Source organism: Lissotriton vulgaris, chromosome 12 (genome assembly GCF_964263255.1).
Source record: "Lissotriton vulgaris chromosome 12, aLisVul1.2, whole genome shotgun sequence".
Taxonomy (NCBI): Eukaryota; Metazoa; Chordata; class Amphibia; order Caudata; family Salamandridae; genus Lissotriton; species Lissotriton vulgaris.
The window spans coordinates 284422567-284441439 of NC_141700.1; the positions used below are offsets into that span (position 1 = coordinate 284422567).

The following is an 18873-nucleotide window of genomic DNA, read 5'->3' on the forward strand; positions in this document are numbered from 1 at the left end:
CACCCTAGGCCTACCAGAGGCTGCAGCATATATTGTGCCACCCCTGGTTTGCCTATCAAACTGACACCACAGATCTGTTCACACAGCCTGGGTAAGGTGGGGTAATCACCCCTACTTAGATATAGTATATCTATATCTACGTTATATATAGACACATAGTAACCTATAAGCCACTCCTGTGGCAGGCCTTAACAATCCTAGAGGCAGAGTGCTTGGTTTTATTTGAGAGGGTGCCCTAGCATGAGCTGAGCCCCTCTGCAGCTTTCGGGACCATCTCCTTATAGCTGTTCTATGATATAAAGCCATATAGCATTATAATCCTCGTGGTTAATGCTAACTTTGGTTTGGCTTTATCAAAACATGTCGTGTAAGGTGTCAAACACTTTGGAATACTACCCCCCACCAGTTCTGGTGGCGATGGATAGCAATCCATCCTTCTAGAGGGAGAAGATATGTAGTTACTGGCACACCCGGTTAAAGTTAAACAGAGCCTCAGCCTCACAAAATGGATGCTGCTGCCACAGACACGAGTCTGACCTCCAGCTGGTGGACGAAACTCTGGCAGGGGAGGCCTGGACAATAGGTTTCCTGTCCAGGGAGGTGCTGGCACCTCCCCAGACAGGCTTTAGTGTATTGGGGCAGGGAGGGCTGTATTCAGTGAATGCTTCCCAGACACTGCCTGGGGCACACAGGGTGCTCCATGCATAGCCCCTGTTCAAACCAGTTGCTGGGGCACTCAGACCCTGCTCTGGCACGAAACTGGACAAAGGGAAAGGGGTGTAACCACCACCTTCCCAGGTCCACCCATAGGAGGGACCTTACAGGTAGTCCAACCCCTAAACTTAGTATTAGTATAGGAGCTGTGTCCCTTAGACTTTAGATTACCCTGGACGAAATTTTAAAACATATATCCTGGACCTTCGACGTTCCATTTCGACTGGAAAACAGAAGACATCTTCCTTGTGGTCAAGGAATGACAACCCTGTTCAAACAGGCACCACAAGCAACTTTGCCGGTCTGCATTTTCGAGGCTCCCGCCGGATCCCGAAGAATCTGCGACACAGGACACGGACTTCCAGAAATCTCTGACCCCGACCTTCGTTCCTAGCAAAGCTGAGACCCGCGGCGGACACGAGAGACATGGGACCGGAACTCCTGGACAACCTGCATTTTGTTAACTGCATCGACTCCCGAGGTAACTCGCAGTTGTGCATTGGGGTACTTGAAGCTCCAGCCCCGAGCACCATTTGCACCAAAGTTCAGGCCTCCACATTCCACGAGTGTCCTGTGGGGCCCGCTCTTGCATTTTAGCTCGACGCGTCTTCCAGGTTCTTAGTCCATTGGCTAGTGAGCCACCTGAAGACTCCATTTTGAATCTAACTTGCTTTTCTGGTTGCTCCAGGCTTGCTCCAGCTTCCCTACAAAGGAGAAGCGCAACAGACCTTGCTGGTCTGCACCAAAGCCAATCTCGACATCCTGCGTGGATTGCGTTTGTCAAGGCTTGTTGGGTCCAATCCGGATACCGACACAGCAGTCAACTAGATCCTTCGTGGAACAGCTCGAATCCAGCTCCTGGTCATCGTCACCTCCTGGACCTCATGGCTGAAGAGACAAACTTCACCTTTTCACCTGAAATCACCCGACATTGGCTGGCAGCTTTCCATCGTCATCCGGGTCACTGGCAAGTGACCCAGACTCTGTCCCTTCTGCTTTCAGGTTCTTCAGATCTTCGATCCACCCTTGGATCCACCTGGACACTTTTCCTCTGGTCACATGCAGCACTTATTTGCAGCTCTCCATTGAAAACTACAACAAAACCAGACACCAAAAGGCACCAATGCACCCGGCTTCCCTGGGTGAGGTAACATGAGTACTCCGGTGCTCCCGTGGGTCTTGACTCTCAAAGTGTCCTAGTTTAAAAGGGTTTCATCGTAGTCCATCCGGAAGTGTACCTAAATTGTAAATTTGTAACTTGTTCGTTTCCCATAGAAAGTCAATGGTAAATCGCTGCGGTGTTTAGACACTGCACGTTCTCCTGTGGGCCTCCTACTTCCTAACCCTCGGTTTTTCCTAGAAGCCCCAGCGATTCCCTAGGCCTACTTTCTATCTCAGACATGGTTCTTATACCACTATTTTAGTATATGGTTTTTGAGGCCCCTAGGGCAAAACGTATACTGTGCAACTTATCGTATGCCAATTAAGTAACTTGTATTGTACTTTTACCTGTGACCTCATAAAGAGTGCAGAGGGGTTGTGTTTAGAATAAATGCATATATATTTGATATATACCTTGTGTGGTGTCCTTTCATTTGGTACTCAAAGGATTATAATTGGTAAAACAACGTGCTTAATGCGCTCTCTGAAGTCTTAGCCTGATGACTGCTGGTCCACGCTACCACTAGGATAGCTTTCTATAAGGTTGACTTTACAACCACCATCAATAAAGGTTGATTAGACTGGTGCAAGGTGCCCGCTAGAACTAGTGGACTTCATATGCCAAGCTAACTTCTCACATTGGTGTGCAGCGGATGGGATAAGAGCTTGCATTGTTTTACCAAATAATCTTGAGAATATAATTTGAAAGATCACATTAAGGTACCTGTCGGTACATATGAATCAAGTCTTATAATACAGAAGTTCTACTGAACTTAGAAGTTGTAGGTGGTAAGGGCTTAGCACACGCTGACTACAACTTTTAGAGAAGGTCTAGTAGGAAAACAAGTAGTGTAGGTAGGTGCACACACCACACCCACTAGTCTTGTCTTCAGGAGCAGGAGGTAGTACCTCACTGCCAGATGTCAGCCAAGTACAGACAACTAAGTATGAAACTTTCACTTTTTAAGATTTGAGAAGCTTGTGTGTTATCAGAAAGTTAAGACAAGGACAGAGTCCAACCACCCAGCACCTAGTAAATCTTTAGTGGCAGATGACTTGGAAAAAACATCAAACCCAGATCCACAGGGTAGCAGGGAGGGGGGGGGGCATCCCTCAACAGAAGATGATCCTAGTGGGGTTCCCCACCAGGATGATGATGCTGATGATGAGGATGTAGACCAGGATGAGGTTAATGAACCTAACCTGGGAAACACAGGACTATCTGGAGGAGGAGATGGCCTAGGAAGGCCTCCCTCTAGACCTCAAAGTAGGCCTAATGGTGAGCACAGAAGACCCAGATCTCTTTCAAGTGGATCTGAACATTCTGACTCATCAGAGGGTCCAATGCCTCTGGTCAAAGGAGAATGACTTCCCCTCAGAGAAGAGAGCATAAAGCTAGAATGAAAGAAGTCAAGCTTAGGATCTAGAGGCAAGAAGTTGCCCTTGCAAAAGAGACCCTAGCTCTTGAAGGAGATTAGAAATTGTGTGGGCTAGAGCCCACTGGTGGCAGCAACAACCCTAGTGGTAGGGAAAGGTCTCATGACCATAGAAACCTGAACAAAATGGTACCTCCCTATCAGATTGGGGATGACATCCATAAGTGGATCACTGCTTTAGAGACGGCCTGCAAAGTACATCAGGTACCCTAGAGTCAGTGGGCAGCAATTTTGTGGTTCTCCTTTGCAGACAAAGGTAGAGATAACCACTGAGCAGTACAGGTTGCTGTTCAGAGACACCCAGAAGACACAAACTCAGGACTGGATAGATTTTGTATATTGTGCTACTAAGGCTCTGGAAGGCTGGTTACTGGGCAGTAAAGTAAGTGACTATACAGAATTGTATAACCTTATAATGAGAGAACAGATTCTTAATAATTGTCAGAACCAGTTATTGCATCAACACTTGGTTGACTATGATTTGACCTCTCCCCAAGAATTGTGTAAGAAGGCAGACAAATGGGTCAGAACCAGGGTGAAGCAGAAGGTATAGAACCAAGGTGTTGACCAGAAGAAGCAAGACCAAAAGGGTGGGGAGAAAGCAAAAGACCAGAAGTCTTCTCAAGGTCCCCAAAAAGCTTCTAATGGTGGGGGTTCCCAACAATCCAAAAAGAAAGAAGGTCCAAAGAAACGTTGGTGCAAGATTTGTAAAGTAAATGCTCACTGGACCAGTGATTGTGCCAAGAAGGAGACAGCTCCAGCCCATTGCCCCTAAGGCAACTGTTCCCCCTAGTTGAGCTCCAAGTGGTGGTTCTCAACAGAACGGTGTAGTAGGTTTAACCCTGGGAACTGAGATGGATTCTGGCCTAGTCAGGATACCAACTCAAGCTGTTTTGATCTGAGATGGGGACATGGGCATGTCCTCTACTATGAGTCCCAATAACTTGGGCAAGTACAGAAAAACTCCTTTAATCAATGGCAAAATGGCTCAGGCCTACAGGGACACATGTGCTAGTGTCACAATTGTGACACCCAGCTTTGTGAACCCTGGACAGATTATACTAGGTGAGAATTACCTAGTGACCAATGCTAGCAACGTCACTACCACACACAGTATTGCAGTTGTTAATTTCTCCTGTGGAGGGGTAACTGGCCTAAAGAAGGTTGTTGTTAGCTCAGACCTCCCTGCAGAATGTTTGCTTGGCAATGACCTAGAATCTTCAGCCTGGGCTGAAGTGGAGAATAGGACACATGCAGAAATGTTAGGCATCTCAGCACATGTGCTTGCTGTGACTAGGTCACAGGTAAAAAAATGCAACACTGAACAGGCACTGGATTCTGGAATAATGGACCAGTGGCCTACCAGGAAAAGGAGCAGTAGGGTTACGGCTTTGCCTTCCCCCCTGCCTCAGGATGAGGATCAGCCTTCTGAGGAAGCTGATAGTGAGCCTGAAGAAGGAACTATCCTAGAAGAGCTTGAGCCTGCTCAGGTTGAGTTTCTTTGGACAGGGGGACCTTCCAGGGCAGATCTGGGGCAGGCGCGGTTGGACTGCCCTTCTCTTGAACCCCTGAGACAGCAAGCTGCTGCTGAGGCTGCAGGGAATGCTAGTGGAACCCATAGAATCTATTAGGACGAAGGGCTCCTGTATTCAGAGGCTAGAGACTCCAAGCCTGGAGCTTCCAGGAGGTTGGTCATACCTTTGGCATTTAGGGGCTTCCCTCTGACACTAGCCCACAATATTCCCCTTGCAGGACTTCTTGGCCAGAACAAGACCTGGGACAGGCTTGTCCCTCACTTTCACTGGCCTCACATGTCAGAAGACACAAAGGAGTTTTGTCGCTCCTGTGTCACCTGCCAAGCCAGTGGCACATCAGGTGGCACTACAAAGGGCCCCCTTATACCACTACCTGTGGTGGGGGTTCCCTTTGAACGTGTAGGGATTGACATTGTTGGACCAATGGATCCCCAAACAGCCTCTGGTCACAGGTTTATTCTGGTGGTAGTGGATCATGCCACCAGATACCCAGAAGCTATTCCACTCAGGACCACTACAGCACCTGTGGTGGCAAGAGCCCTTTTGGGAGTTTTCTCAAGAGTGGGCTTCCCTAAGGAGGTTGTTTCAGACAGAGGTGCAAACGTCATGTCTAGTTACCTGACTGCAATGTGGAAGGAGTGTGGAGTGAACGATTAGTTCACCACACCCTAACACCCACAATGCAATGGTCTAGTTGAAAGGTTCAACAAGACCTTAAAGGGCATCATTAAGGGTCTCCCTGAAAAGCTCAGGCGGAGATGGGACATCCTACTGCCCTGCCTTTTTTTTTTGCTTGTAGAGAGGTCCCACAAAAGGGGGTTGGCTACAGCCTTTTTAAACTTTTGTTTGGGCATCCTGTAAGAGGACCCCTTTGTCTGATGAAGGAAGGATAGGAATTACCTCTCAAACTTCCCAAACAAGACATTGTGGACTATGTACTTGGTCTCCGCTCCAGGATGGCTGAGTATATGAAAAAGGCATCTAAAAACCTTGAGGCTAGTTAGGAATTGCAAAAGGCCTGGCATGGCCAAAAGGCTGTGCTGACTGTTTACCAGCCAGGGCAGAAAGTGTGGGTGTTGGAGCCTTTGGCCCCAGCAGCACTCCAAGACAAGTGGAGTGGACCCCACACTATTGTTGAACAGAAGGGAGAAGTCACCTATCTGGTTGACCTTGGAACTCCCAGGAGCCCCCACAGGGTGCTTCATGTCAACAGACTGAATCTATATGTTGACAGGGCAGACATGGGCTTGCTCATGGCTACGGATGAAGGACAGGAGGAAGAGAGTGACCCTCTCCCAGACCTGCTCTCTCAGAACGCTGACAATGGGTCAGTTGATGGTGTAGCCTTGGCAGGCAGCCTCACTGATCAGCAGCAGAGTGACTGTAGACAGGTTCTGCAGACATACAGCTATATGTTTTCACTGACTCCAAATAAGACTACCTGGTGCATTCATGAAGTGGACACTGGGGACAGTCTGCCTGTTAAAAGTAAGATTTACAGGCAACCTGATCATGTCAGGGACTGTATCTTGACAGAAGTCCAGAAGATGTTGGAATTGGGAGTCATTGAACCCTCAGAGAGCCCTTTGGCCAGTCCAGTAATCCTTGTGCCTAAACCTCACACCCAAGATGGTAAGAGAGAGATGAGGTTTTGTGTGGATTACAGAGGTCTCAATGCTGTCACTAGGACAGATGCCCATCCAATACCCAGGGCAGATTGGCATCTGCCAAGTTTTTGAGTACATTTGACCGGACAGCTGGCAACTGGCAGATCAGACTAGCTGATGATGCAAAGCCAAAAACAGCATTTTCAACCCCTGGTGGACATTATCAGTTTGTGGTAATGCCCTTTGGTCTGTAAAATGCACCTGCCACATTTCAAAGGTTGGTGAACCCAGTCCTCTCAGGCCTGGATGACTACTGTGCAGCTTATCTAGATGTTATTGCTGTCTTTAGCTCCACCTGGGAAGATCACCTGATCCACCTCAAACATGTTTTGGAGGCCCTGCAAAAAGCAGGCCTAACTATCAAGGCTACCAAGTGCCAGATAGGGCAGAGTCAGGTTGTATACTTGGGCCACCTTGTAGGTGGAGGCCAGGTTCAACCATTGCAGAGCAAAATCCAGGCCATAATGGACTGGACTGCTACAACCACCCAGACTCAGGTCAGAGCTTTCTTGGGCCTGACTGGGTATTACAGGAAATTTGTCAAGGGGTATGGTTCCATTGTGACACCCCTGAATGACTTAACTTTCAAGAAAATGCTTAAGAAAGTTCAGTGGACAGTCAGCTGTCAAAAGGCATTTGATGACCTGAAGCAGGCCATGTGCACTGCACCAATTCTGCAAAGTCTAGACTACTCAAAAAAATTCATTGTTCAAACAGATGCTTCCGAGTTGGGAGTGGGGGCTGTGCCATCACAATTAAATAAAGATGGTCAAGATCAGCCAGTAGCTTTTATTAGCAGAAGGCTGACCCCTAGAGAGAAACGTTGGTCAGCTATTGAGAGGGAGGCCTTTGCTGTGGTTTGGGCACTGAAGAAGCTGAGGCCATACTTGTTTGGTACTCACTTCGAGGTTCAGACAGACCATAAGCCCCTCTTGTGGCTAAAACAGATGAAGGGTGAAACTCCCAAACTGCTCAGGTGGTCCATTTCCCTATAGGGGATGGACTTTACAGTGGAACATAGACCAGGGAGTAAACATGCCAATCCAGATGGACTCTCCAGATATTTCCACTTAGAACATGAAGACTCAACTGGTCAAGGTTAGTTTAATGTCCCTGCGTTGGGGGGGGGGGGGGTGTAGGAGAGTAGGGACTGGTTCCTATGGTTACCCCCACTTTCTGCTGTGATTCTCTGTTTTTTTTTTACTTTAGACTGGCTGTGGCCCTGCTAATCAGGCACACAGCCTAGCTGCTCTCTCTCTAAATTGTTACCATGTACTTTAGGTACATACCAGATTGGTTACTGGGTCACCCTTGTGAGCCCCTGTATAGTGTACCCTAGGTACCCAGGGCATAGGTGCACCCTAGGCCTACCAGGGGCTGCAGCATGTATTGTGCCACCCCTGGTTTGTCTTCCAAACGGACAAGACAGGTCTGTTCACACAGCCTGGGTAAGGTGGGGTAATCACCCTTTACTTAGATATAGTATATCTATATGTACCTTATATATAGACACATAGTAAACTATAAGCCACTCCTTTGGCAGGCCTTAACAATCCTGGAGGCAGAGTGCTTGGTTTTATGTGAGAGGGTGCCCTAGGATGAGCTGAGCCCCTCTGCAACTTTCGGAACCATCTCCTTATAGCTGTTCTATGATATAGCCATACCATATACTGTTAACTGCATTATAATCCTCGCGGTTAATGCTAACTTTGGTTTGGCTTTATCAAAACAAGTCACGTAAGGTGTCAAACACTTTGAAATACTACCCCCCCACAAAAGTTCTGGTGGCGGGGGTAGCATTCCACCCTTCTAGAGGGAGAAGACATATAGTTACTGGTAACCCCTAAACAGAGCCTCGCATCACAAAATGGATGCTGCTGCCACAGACACGAATCTGACCTCCTGCTGATGGACAAAACTCTGGAAGGGGAGGCCTGGACAATAGGTTTCCTGTCCAGGGAGGTGCTGGCACCTCCCCAGATAGGCTTTAGTGTATTGGGGGCAGGGAGGATTGCATTCAGTGAATGCTTTCCAGACACTGCCTGGGGCACACAAGGTTCTCCATGCATAGCCCGGTTCAAACCAGTTGCTGGGGCAATCAGCCCCAGCTCTGGTGCGAAACTGGAGAAAAGGAAAGGGGTGTAACCCCCTTTCCCACGTCCACCCATAGGAGGGACCTTACAGGTAGTCCAACCCCTAATCTTAGTATAAGTATAGGAGCTGTGTCTCTAAGACTTTAGATTACCCTGGAAGAAACTTTGAAACATAAATCTTGGACCTTCGACGTTCCATTTCGACTATAAGACGGAAGACATCTCCCTTGTGGTCAAGGAGTGACCACCCTGTTCAAACAGGCACCACAAGCAACTTTGCCGGTCTGCATTTTCGAGGCTCCCGCCGGATCCCGAACAATCTGCGACACAGGACACGGACTTCCAGACTTCTCTTACCCCGACCTTCGTTCCCAGCAAAGCTGAGATCCGTGGCGGACACCAGAGACGTGGACCTGAACTCCTGGACATCCTGCATTTTGCTAACTGCATCGACTCCCGATGTAACTCGCAGTTGTGCATTGGGGTACTTGAAGCCCCAACCCGAGCACCATTTGCACCAAAGCTCAGGCCTCCGCACTCCACGAGTGTCCTGTGGGGCCTGCTCTTGCATTTCAGCTCGACGCGTCTTCCCGGTTCCTAGTCCGTTGACTAGTAAGCCCCCTGAAGACTCCATTTTGAATCTAACTTGCTTTCCTGGTTACTCCAGGCTTGTTCCAGCTTCCCTAAAAAGGAGAAGCGCCACAGACCTTGCTGGTCTGCACCGAAGCCAATCTCAACATCTTGCGTAGATTGCGTTTGCCAAGGCTTGCTGGGTCCAATCCGGATACCGACACCGCAGTCAACTAGATCCTTCGTGGGACAGCTAGAATCCAGCTCCTGGTCCTCGTCGACACCTCCTGGACCTCGTGGCTGCAGAGATAAACTACACCTTTTCACCTGAAATCACCCAACATTGGCTGGCAGCTTTCCATCGCCATCCTGGTCACTGGCAAGTGACCCAGACTCTGTCCCTTCTACTTTCAGGTTCTTCAGATCTTTGATCCACCTTTGGATACACTTGGACACTTTTCCTCTGGTCGCATACAGTACTTCCTTGCAGCTCTCCATTGAAAACGACGACGAAACCAGTCACCAAAAGGCACCTATGCACCCGGTTTCCCTGGGGGAGGTAACACGAGTACTCCGGTGCTCCCGTGGGTCTTGACTTTCGAAGTGTCCTAATTTAAAGAGGTTTCATCATAGTCCATCCAGAAGTGTCCTTAAATTGTAAATTTGTAACTTGTTTGTTTCCCATGGAAAGTCAATGGTAACTCGCGGCTGTATTTAGACACTGCACGCGTCTCCCGTGGGCCTCCTACTTCCTAACCCTTGGTTGTTCCTAGAAGCCCCAGAGATTCCCTAGGCCCTAGGTCTGCTTTCTATCTCAGACGTGGTTCTTATACCACTATTTTAGTATATGGTTTGTGAGGCCCCTAGGGCAAAACATGTACTGTGCAACTTATCGTATGCCAATTAAGTAAGTTGTATTGTACTTTTACATCTGACCTCATAAAGAGTGCAGAGGGGTTGTGTTTAGAATAAATACATATATATTTGATATACACCTTGTGTGGTGTCCTTTCATTTGGTACTTAAGGGATTACAATTGGTAAAACAACTTGCTTAATGCGCTCTCTGAAGTCTTAGCCTGATGACTGCTGGTCCACGCTACAACTAGGATAGCTTTCTATAAGGTTGACTTTACAACCACCATCAATAAGGATTGATTAGACTGGTGCCAGGTGCCCACTAGAACTAGTGGACATCATATGCCAGGCTAAGTTCTCACACACTCTGTATTTGGAAGCATTTCAGGAGTCTACCTCTGATCCTGCTGGCTATTTCTGGAATCCTGATTGTAGTTTACCTGCTACGCAACGGTTGGACCATCCGACAGCGAGATTGCAAAAGCTCTCCTGGAAAGATATTATTGTGAGCGCATGTTACAACATCTTGGTGCACCTCGCCTTCGAGAACTAAGTGCTTTTTGGTTCCTGTCATTGAGACCAGTCTTCGTAGACTGCATCATACCTGTTTTTCAGTTTTGCGGAGGAGAATGCGAGTTGTACATCTGTCTGACACCTCTAACGGAGACGCCAACGGACTTAGACTCCTGGCTAGACCCACTGCGGTCCCATGCTCGTTTCTGTCCTCAGTGTATTCCCATCTTAACACATGCATTCCTCGAGGATCCGCAGGTGCCCTTAGTTGAGTTGAATTTCAGTTCCACACTTGGCACCAAGGTATCTACTACGGCACCGGCTGCCTCTCCAACAGCTGTTGGCAGCACCAAGTTTCATCTATGCACTTTTCACGTGCTATGCCAGGTACAACAATGTTTGTCCCCTACGACAGCATGCAACAACAATGTTATGTCTCCCCGCAAAGACATATAATCTAAATCTGGCTCACCGTGTGCTGGGAACAAATTCCGTTTTTTTCTTTCCCCTTTTTCTCAAAATAACTTTTTTCGAATTGACATTTTCTATAACAAAGCATGGCCTTCTAAGTACGCTTGGAGTAGTTCAACTTGTGTGATCGAACTCATTTAGAACTGTGATTTACGGAACTTTACTACAATGTTATACTTTCACAAAGAACATTTTTCCTTGTTTTTAAACTGTTTTTAAATAATTTTTTAACATGTTTAGAAACATTTTAAATGACTGCTTGATAATTTTATGCACTGACACAATTATAAATGTGTATCTCAAATGTGTATTATGATTTTTAAATATTAGGTGGAGTGGGTGTTATATTTCATATTGGTACCCTGATATAGGTCCAGTGAACATCATACACTTTCCCTACATCATCTCCCCGTCATTTCATATGAACGATCCTTATAAGGGCATAACTCCAAATAAGGACAGAATGCCTTATATGGACATAACGCCTTGTAAGGACTGCAACTTTTTATGGACTAAACCTTTCACATAGTTCTATGCAGAGGGTTGGTTTTTCCCCAATCGATATTGCTAAGACGTCATCTTTAGCACATATGAATAATTTATGAGTACACTCTCCAGGAGGTACACCTCTCCCATCGACGCACAAGGTTTAATCCCCAACTTCATCCTCAAACTGAACAATGGGGAACACACGCACATAGACTATATAAATACAGCACCTCTTGCTATCAGTAGGCGGGAGAGAAACGAGACTTCACGTCCGACACACTGATCAGAGACGCTGCGGCTCCGGCATGCCATCGCTCCAGCGGACAGTGGTCTGACTATTCCTTGTGGGGTGTCCAACTCAAGTCCAGGACCAAGTCCCACACTCTCACTATTAGTTATGGTGGTTCGACTAAATCCTAGCAGGATTCTTGGCTCTTAGACTCTTAGGCTCTTAGGCTTAGACTCTTTGGCACCAACTAACATGCTAGGTACATTTAGGTACATCTAGACAGGCATCTTAGGAGTACGCACTTTAATTCATAAATGCATTTTATATTCATGTATATGGTCATGACTATTGGAAAATGGTAGAACAATACTGTTCCTTTTTTTCACTGTACTGCTGATTCTATATCTCTGCTACTGTGTCACAGGTGTAGTAGCACATTTGTTTTACATGAGAAGAACAAAGGTACAATAAATTGTTATTGTATACACGCCCAACTGTTTCCTCTGTGCATCTCTCTGAGAGCAAAACACGCAAGCACGAGTGACTGGGTAATCAATAGTATATTGTTTACACGAGTCTGAGGAATCAGGGTTTGTTGTGTTCTGAGGTTGCCAAAAACTAATCTCTCTGATAATAGGAGATACTAGTGGCAGTGCGAGCTAGCTAATGCAAAACATAGGCTAACATATTCGACGGGGGTGTACAGAGTCAGTCTACCACCAGACCCACAGTATATGATATCCGTAAACAGCGCAGGTCCTGCATGAAGGGTACAATAGGAACTACACTACAGCGCATCAGCATTCTTTAAATACGCCCCCATTCAAAGCCAATCGGTCTAGGTGGGCGTGTCCCAGTACATTGAGAGCGCTAAGCAACAAACAGTGGGACAAAAGAACACAGGCTTTTAACCAGGGTCCAGCACCCAGACTCAGAGGATAGGCTTACCTGCTCTCGGAGTCTCACTGGTAAAGTAAAAGTAAATTAACATAAAAGTGAAGAATTTTAAAAACCTAAAACAAGTTAAAATATTAAAAGGCAACCCTTTCCAATATAGCTCCTACGGAGTAGTTGCCAGGCACCTCCTAGCACATAACGTACTATACAAGGAAACAAAAGCTGCAATGGTATGCAAGTCACAACCTGCATCGGTCACAGTAAGCTCATGTGTGCTCCAAGTGTCCTCCCACCCTCCTTCTGTTAGAAAAGGCACCCTGAAGATACTAAGCTAACGAGCATTTTGTTTATGTACTTGTGCCCAGTGATTGGTGCAGAGACCAGTTAAGAGTTTGGGCAGATTTCACGCACCTCCCAAAACTACTTTTTGCTCTCTACTAATGAAGGAATGAATCGAGAAACACGTCTAGAATTACACAGCACAAGATGCACCAACAAGGGTGAAAAATGAATAACTACAGCTGAAGTAAGTGTTATCATGCACTGCATTTACTATGATCCATTGGGGCAAACTGAGCGTTGAGATGTGAGGCAGCTTGCTCCCACTCTCCTTTAGATGGAGTAAATTACTTTGTTGCCCTGACAGAGGTGTCACCTGCCTAATTTAGAAACTACTGCCAACCTGGTATTTATTTCTAAAGAATTGGCACGAGCAACCGTCAAGGCGGTTCCTGTCAATACTGTTTACAGTTTGGTGCAGGGCTCTGTCAACATGATTGAGCCCTGCCACAACAGTTTTTAGGTCGAGACCTGCATAGGCTGCGCTTGCGCAGTCTCGCAGGGAGAGATATTATGTTTACAGTATGGGGGCTTGAACCCGCCCCTCTTCTCCATTGGCTGGCTTCCTAAACGGAGGCCAGCCATTGGAGGAGAGGGTAGTCACTCCGTTGAAGACAGGATTCGGGGGCGTGTTTTTTACTTTCTTTCTGTTTTCTTTCTCTCCTCTTCACATTGGCTGGAATTTTACATTCCAGCCAATGGAAAGAGGAGAGAAAGAAAACACGCCCCAGAATCCAAAAATTATGCTGCGTTTCTCCAAGGCATTCCTGCCTCACCTCAGAGAAACATGGTTGTGTGGAGCACTCCTCTCTTGGTGTTTACATGGGGCGGTGTGGCGAGCCTGAACCGTTCAAAGTGACTGGCTGCGCACCAATTGCAACTACACGTGTGTTTCTACTTTCCCAGTAGGAGGACGAACAGTTCTGAAGAAGTGAAGAACCTGTTACGTGCAGCGACGATGTGCTTTGTCATTTTGGCTGGCTCCCTCAGTCTGTGGCGCAGACGTTAAAGTCCCTCTGGTCTCCCGCTCTCAGCGTGCTGCGAGAGTGAAACCCGCGTCACCAGCCAGTGTTTTCTACTAGAAGGAGCCCCAAAGCACGGTGAAAACTGACAAGCACGGCGCTGCGCTTCAGCTCCCACTGACAGGCCGAGGGGAGGGGGCGGCGGCCGCCGTCGGAGCTCTTAGGAATGTGCTGAGAGCTTTTTTTCACCATTTCCCTCCAGGCCTGCTCGTCTTGCAGCCCGAGCAGCAGGGCGATCCCCGCCCACAGTGGTGACCAGTGTCAGCGTGCTGCCGCTGGAGCCCGGAGCCGTGGCACGGGGGCAGCGGAAGCAGGCACTGTCCCTCGCACAATCTCACAGAATCAGAGAGGCGAGAAATGGGAGGAGGCTTGGGTGGCTACCGCTACTGATCTTCGGCCAGAATCGACCAGAGCGAAGGATTACCGCGGCTGGAAGGGAGCTCGCTGCTCCTCTGGGATTACAAAGTATCTCACTAGTGCGGAAAAGGCCACTTTCAAGGTACCTTTTGCATGGCACTTTGATTTCCATGTGCATGCGTGAGCCCGGGCTGTGCTCTCCTACCTCCAAGTTCCTCAACATGTTTATCACTGGTGGGTCGTGTAATCTGATCTCTTCGCAAGTATGCATGTGTTTTGTACCAATGTGAAGGGGAGGCGGAGGAAGCCAGCGAGGGTAGCCCAAAGCGGAAAACTTAGACACTATTCTGAGTTCGTGTTTTTCCCAGTCAGAAAAAGCTTATAAACGTTCACTGGCTAACTGTACCGCGCAGCATATACGCTATTTAAGTTTTTGCGGATTTGTGCCTGTAGAGTTTGGCAGAAGAGGCGCTTTTCGGCATGCCACCCTGACAAACAGCGGTAAGAGAGGAGGCAGAGTGAAAAGAAGCTACATAGTTTAATTGCTAAGAGCCCAGACTGGTTGGATAGGATTTAATTAATAATCTGCGCAGCCTTAGGCGCGTTAAGAGACGAGCAATCTCGTTTCATAGAAGCGCCGTTAAGACATCAGTAAACGTCTCCATAAAGCGCTGTTTCCCATGCAGTCGTAGGCGCTTTAAACGTGTTTGGGCTTAAAGTCATTGTGACTATAATTGCATTTGTGTATTGTTCTCCCTGCAGCCTCGTGGGTTAGTGCCATGCTTCTAGGCACTGTTACATAACTTCTGGGAGGGTTCTGCTGCTCTGTGTGTGTGTGTGTGTGGCTCTGTGTGTGTGCGCGTGTGGCTCTGTGTGTGTGTGGCCCTGTGTGTGTGTGGCACTGTGTGTGTGTCGCTCTGTGTGTGTGTGTGGCTCTGTGTGTGTGTGTGTGTGTGTGTGGCTCAGTCTGTGTGTGGCTCGGTCTGTGTGTGGCTCTCTGTGTGTGTGTGTGTGTGGCTCTGTTCCGTGTGTGTGGCTCTGTGTGTGTGTGGCTGTGGCTCAGTGTGTGTGGCTGTGGCTCTGTGTGTTTTTCTCTGTGGGGGTGCAAATGCAATAGGTCTCGCATTTGCAAGAGATTAAGCTATTGGCATTGTAAATGATAATGCCATTTATTTATGTTTTCAAAACCAACACATAAATAACAATTTTGTCACTTACAATGCCAATAGCTCTAACATTTGCAAATGTGAGACCGTTGCATTGTAAATGCTTTTTTTTTGTTGAGAAAAAAATCCCGAAGTGGGATTTTCTTTTTAAAAATAAAAAGAAATTGCTCCCTTTGCAATGGGAGTCCTCTCCCATGGCGAGGGGATAATTTAGCAGTTTTCACTGCCTCTTACAGCCATGGTTTTCGTGGCGATGATGTGCAGTAAAAACTGACCTCAAATTCTGCCCATATAAATTAGGTGGGCAGAATTTGTGGTCTTCCTCCAGCAGCCCTTACTCCACCGGGCCGTCAGAGGGGTTTAATTAAGCCATAGATGGAGTAGTCTCTGCCACGATTAAACCCAAGTAAGCCCACTTATACATTTTGTGGGCAGGCCTTTATTTTGTAATTATGTTTACCCAATCACTGTTGCAATGGAGTATGTATACAACCAAGATATAAATCGGGCTTCAAGTCACAAGGTGGTCACAAAATCTTTCCAAGACAAAATGAGATCCACAACTCTAAAATCAGTGCCTTAGTTAAGAGTTCTGCTGTTTATGTTGAGCACACTACCTGTGATAACCATTCATAGGTAGGGTGCTCCAAATAAACAGCAGAACACTTGGCTATGATGAACTTTTTACCTGAGCTCTACTGCTGGTGTGGGAGGCAGTGTTGCCTGACTGCCAAGCAGAATGATGGGTGCCCTGGCTCTGCTGAGTAGCTCCACACACTGCTGCACCTGTACATGTGAGAGAACAGCACAGTGATCGCATTAAATTATCAAGGAATTGATAGTTAGAAACAAGCTTTTGCAAGAAAGAAACATATTTAGATTGACTGCTGTATTGACCCCTACATCAGATCTTTGTGTTTGTTTTCAACCAAACGCTAATAAAGAGATTATAAAAAAGAAACCAGGACTGTGATATTAGCACTTAGGAATATTTGCAGAGGGAATATAAAATAAGGAAGGAATATGCTACTTACCAGTATGCATCTGTTCTTGCCATGTAGGGCCGCTAACATTCATATCCTGTGCATAGATCGCCGCCTAGTGTTGGGTCCGGATGATTGCACCTTGTTGTCCTGGAAGAGTCTTTGAAGTATCACGAGATAGGTGGCTCCTCCCCTGGACTACAGTGCGCATGGGCATCATCTCCATCCTCAGATTGTTTTTCGCGATTGTGGCAGAGATGGAGTCCAATACAATACTTGATGACTATGCTTACAAATAATTTTGACTGCTACAGCTGCGACAGGCACCGGGGAGGATGGACGGGCGATATGAATGTTAGCGGCCCTACATGCCAAGAACAGATGCATACTGGTAAGTAGCATATTCAGTTCGAGGCATGTGGGCCGCTAAATTCATATCCTGTGCATAGAATAAATAGCAGTTTCTCCCTTAGCGGTGGTTGCCCGAGCCAGCTGCAGCAGCCTGAAAGAGGGACTTTAGAACAGCCTGTCCTACAACAGCTTGCTGCTTGGAATGTACATCAACACAGTAGTGTTTGGTGAATGTATGTATGTTATTCCATGTGGCTGCTCTACATATGTCCTCTAATGGAATGTTACCCAGGAAAGCCATGGATGCCCCTAGTTTGAGTGTTGAATGCGCTCTTGGGGGGACTGTTAGTGTGCATGTAGCCTTCTGATAACAAATCTGAATACACTTAACAATCCATCTGGCTATACCTGATTTGGAAATGGGTTTGCCCTTGTGCTGTGGTGAAAAAGCAACAAAGAGTTGTTTAGTCTTCCTGAAATCCTTCGTCCTGTCTATATAGTACAGGAGAGCTCGTTTGACGTCTAATGTGTGCAGTGATCTTTCTGCCACTGAGTCTGGATTAGGGAAGAAAACTGGCAGCTCAATAGTTTGATTAATGTGGAACTGAGAAACTACCTTGGGCATGAATTTAGGCTTGGTGCGTAGTACCACCCTATTTGCGTGAACCTGTTTAAAAGGTTCTTGAATGGTTAGGGTTTGCAGCTCGCTAACCCGTCTCAGCGACGTGATCGCTACTAAGAAGGCAACCTTCCAAGTTAGGAACTGTATCTCACAAGAGTGGAGAGGTTCGAAAGGAGGTCACATCAGTCTGGTCAAAACTATATTAAGATTCCAGAACGGAGAAGGTGGTCTTCTGGGTGGAATGACTCGTTTGAGTCCCTCCATAAAAGCCTTTATGGCTGGCACTCTGAACAGTGAAAGGTGTTGCCTGTTCTGTAAGTAAGCCGCTACTGCCGCCAAATGAATACGTATAGAACTGTATGCCAGATTGCATCTGTATAAATGCAACAGGTAACAAATGATGTTCTGTGTTGATGCATCCAGCGGGTTTATGTCATGGTTGGAACAGTAAACGACAAAACGTTTCCATTTGGCAGCATAGCAGGCCCTAGTGGTTGCCATCTTGCCTCCTTGATGATGTCCATACAATCAGGAGGCAGATTCAGATACCCAAATTCTATGACTTCAGGAGCCATATCGCAAGGTTTAACTGTTGCGGATCTGGGTGCTGAACTTCGCCATGGCTCTGAGTGAGAAGACTGGGTGTAAGACGCAGTCTTTGATGAGGCACCACGGAAAGTTCTAGGAATGTGGTGTACCATGCTTGCCTCGCCCACGTTGGAGCAACCAGGATGAGAGTCATAGAGTGCTGTCTGAGTTTCCGTGCCACCAGAGGTATGAGCGGGGCTGGCGAAAAAGCGTACGCAAATCTGCCTGACCAAGTCATCCATATCGCATTGCCCTGAGACCGCGGGTGTGGGAACCTGGCGGCGAAGTTTGGGCATTTTGCGTTCTCGTTTGTCGCGAACAGGTCGATTTCTGGATGTCTCCACTGCCGGAAGTACGGTTGCAGCACCGAAGGATGAATCTCCCACTCGTGCACCTGAAGGCTGTGCCTGCTGAGAAGATCCGCCATCTGGTTGTCCTGGCCCGGGAGGTGCTCCGCCGTGAGGAAAATGTTCCTCTGAATGGCCCACTTCCACATGCTCTGTGCCAAGTGTGACAACTGTGGAGAGTGAGTACCTCCCTGCTTCTGAATGTAATACATGGCCGTCATGTTGTCCGTCCGGATCAACACGACCTTGTTGCACAGATGTATCTTGAAAGCCTTCATTGCCATGAAGATTGCCATCAATTCCAGCAGATTGATGTGCATCTTCTTATGTTGATCCGACCATAGTCCCTGCACTGTGTAATGAAGGAGATGCGCCCCCCCACCCCAGGAAGGATGCCTCGGTCGTGAGCACTATTGGTGGTACAGGCTCTTGGAACGGTCGTCCCTTGCAAAGGTTGCGTGGATTC

The 18873-nt window shown here is 47.3% G+C and overlaps 1 protein-coding gene across 4 annotated transcripts in view; it reads right to left on the bottom strand.

The window, feature by feature from the left end:
• The window catches only part of HACL2 (2-hydroxyacyl-CoA lyase 2), a 565926-nt gene that overhangs the window by 220309 nt on the left and 326744 nt on the right, over positions 1-18873 (bottom strand). For all 4 annotated transcript variants that reach the window (XM_086945056.1, XM_086945057.1, XM_086945059.1 and 1 more), the window contains one exon: positions 16205-16302. In XM_086945056.1, the coding sequence (XP_086801182.1) occupies positions 16205-16302 (98 nt within the window). The remainder of the gene's footprint in view (positions 1-16204; positions 16303-18873) is intronic.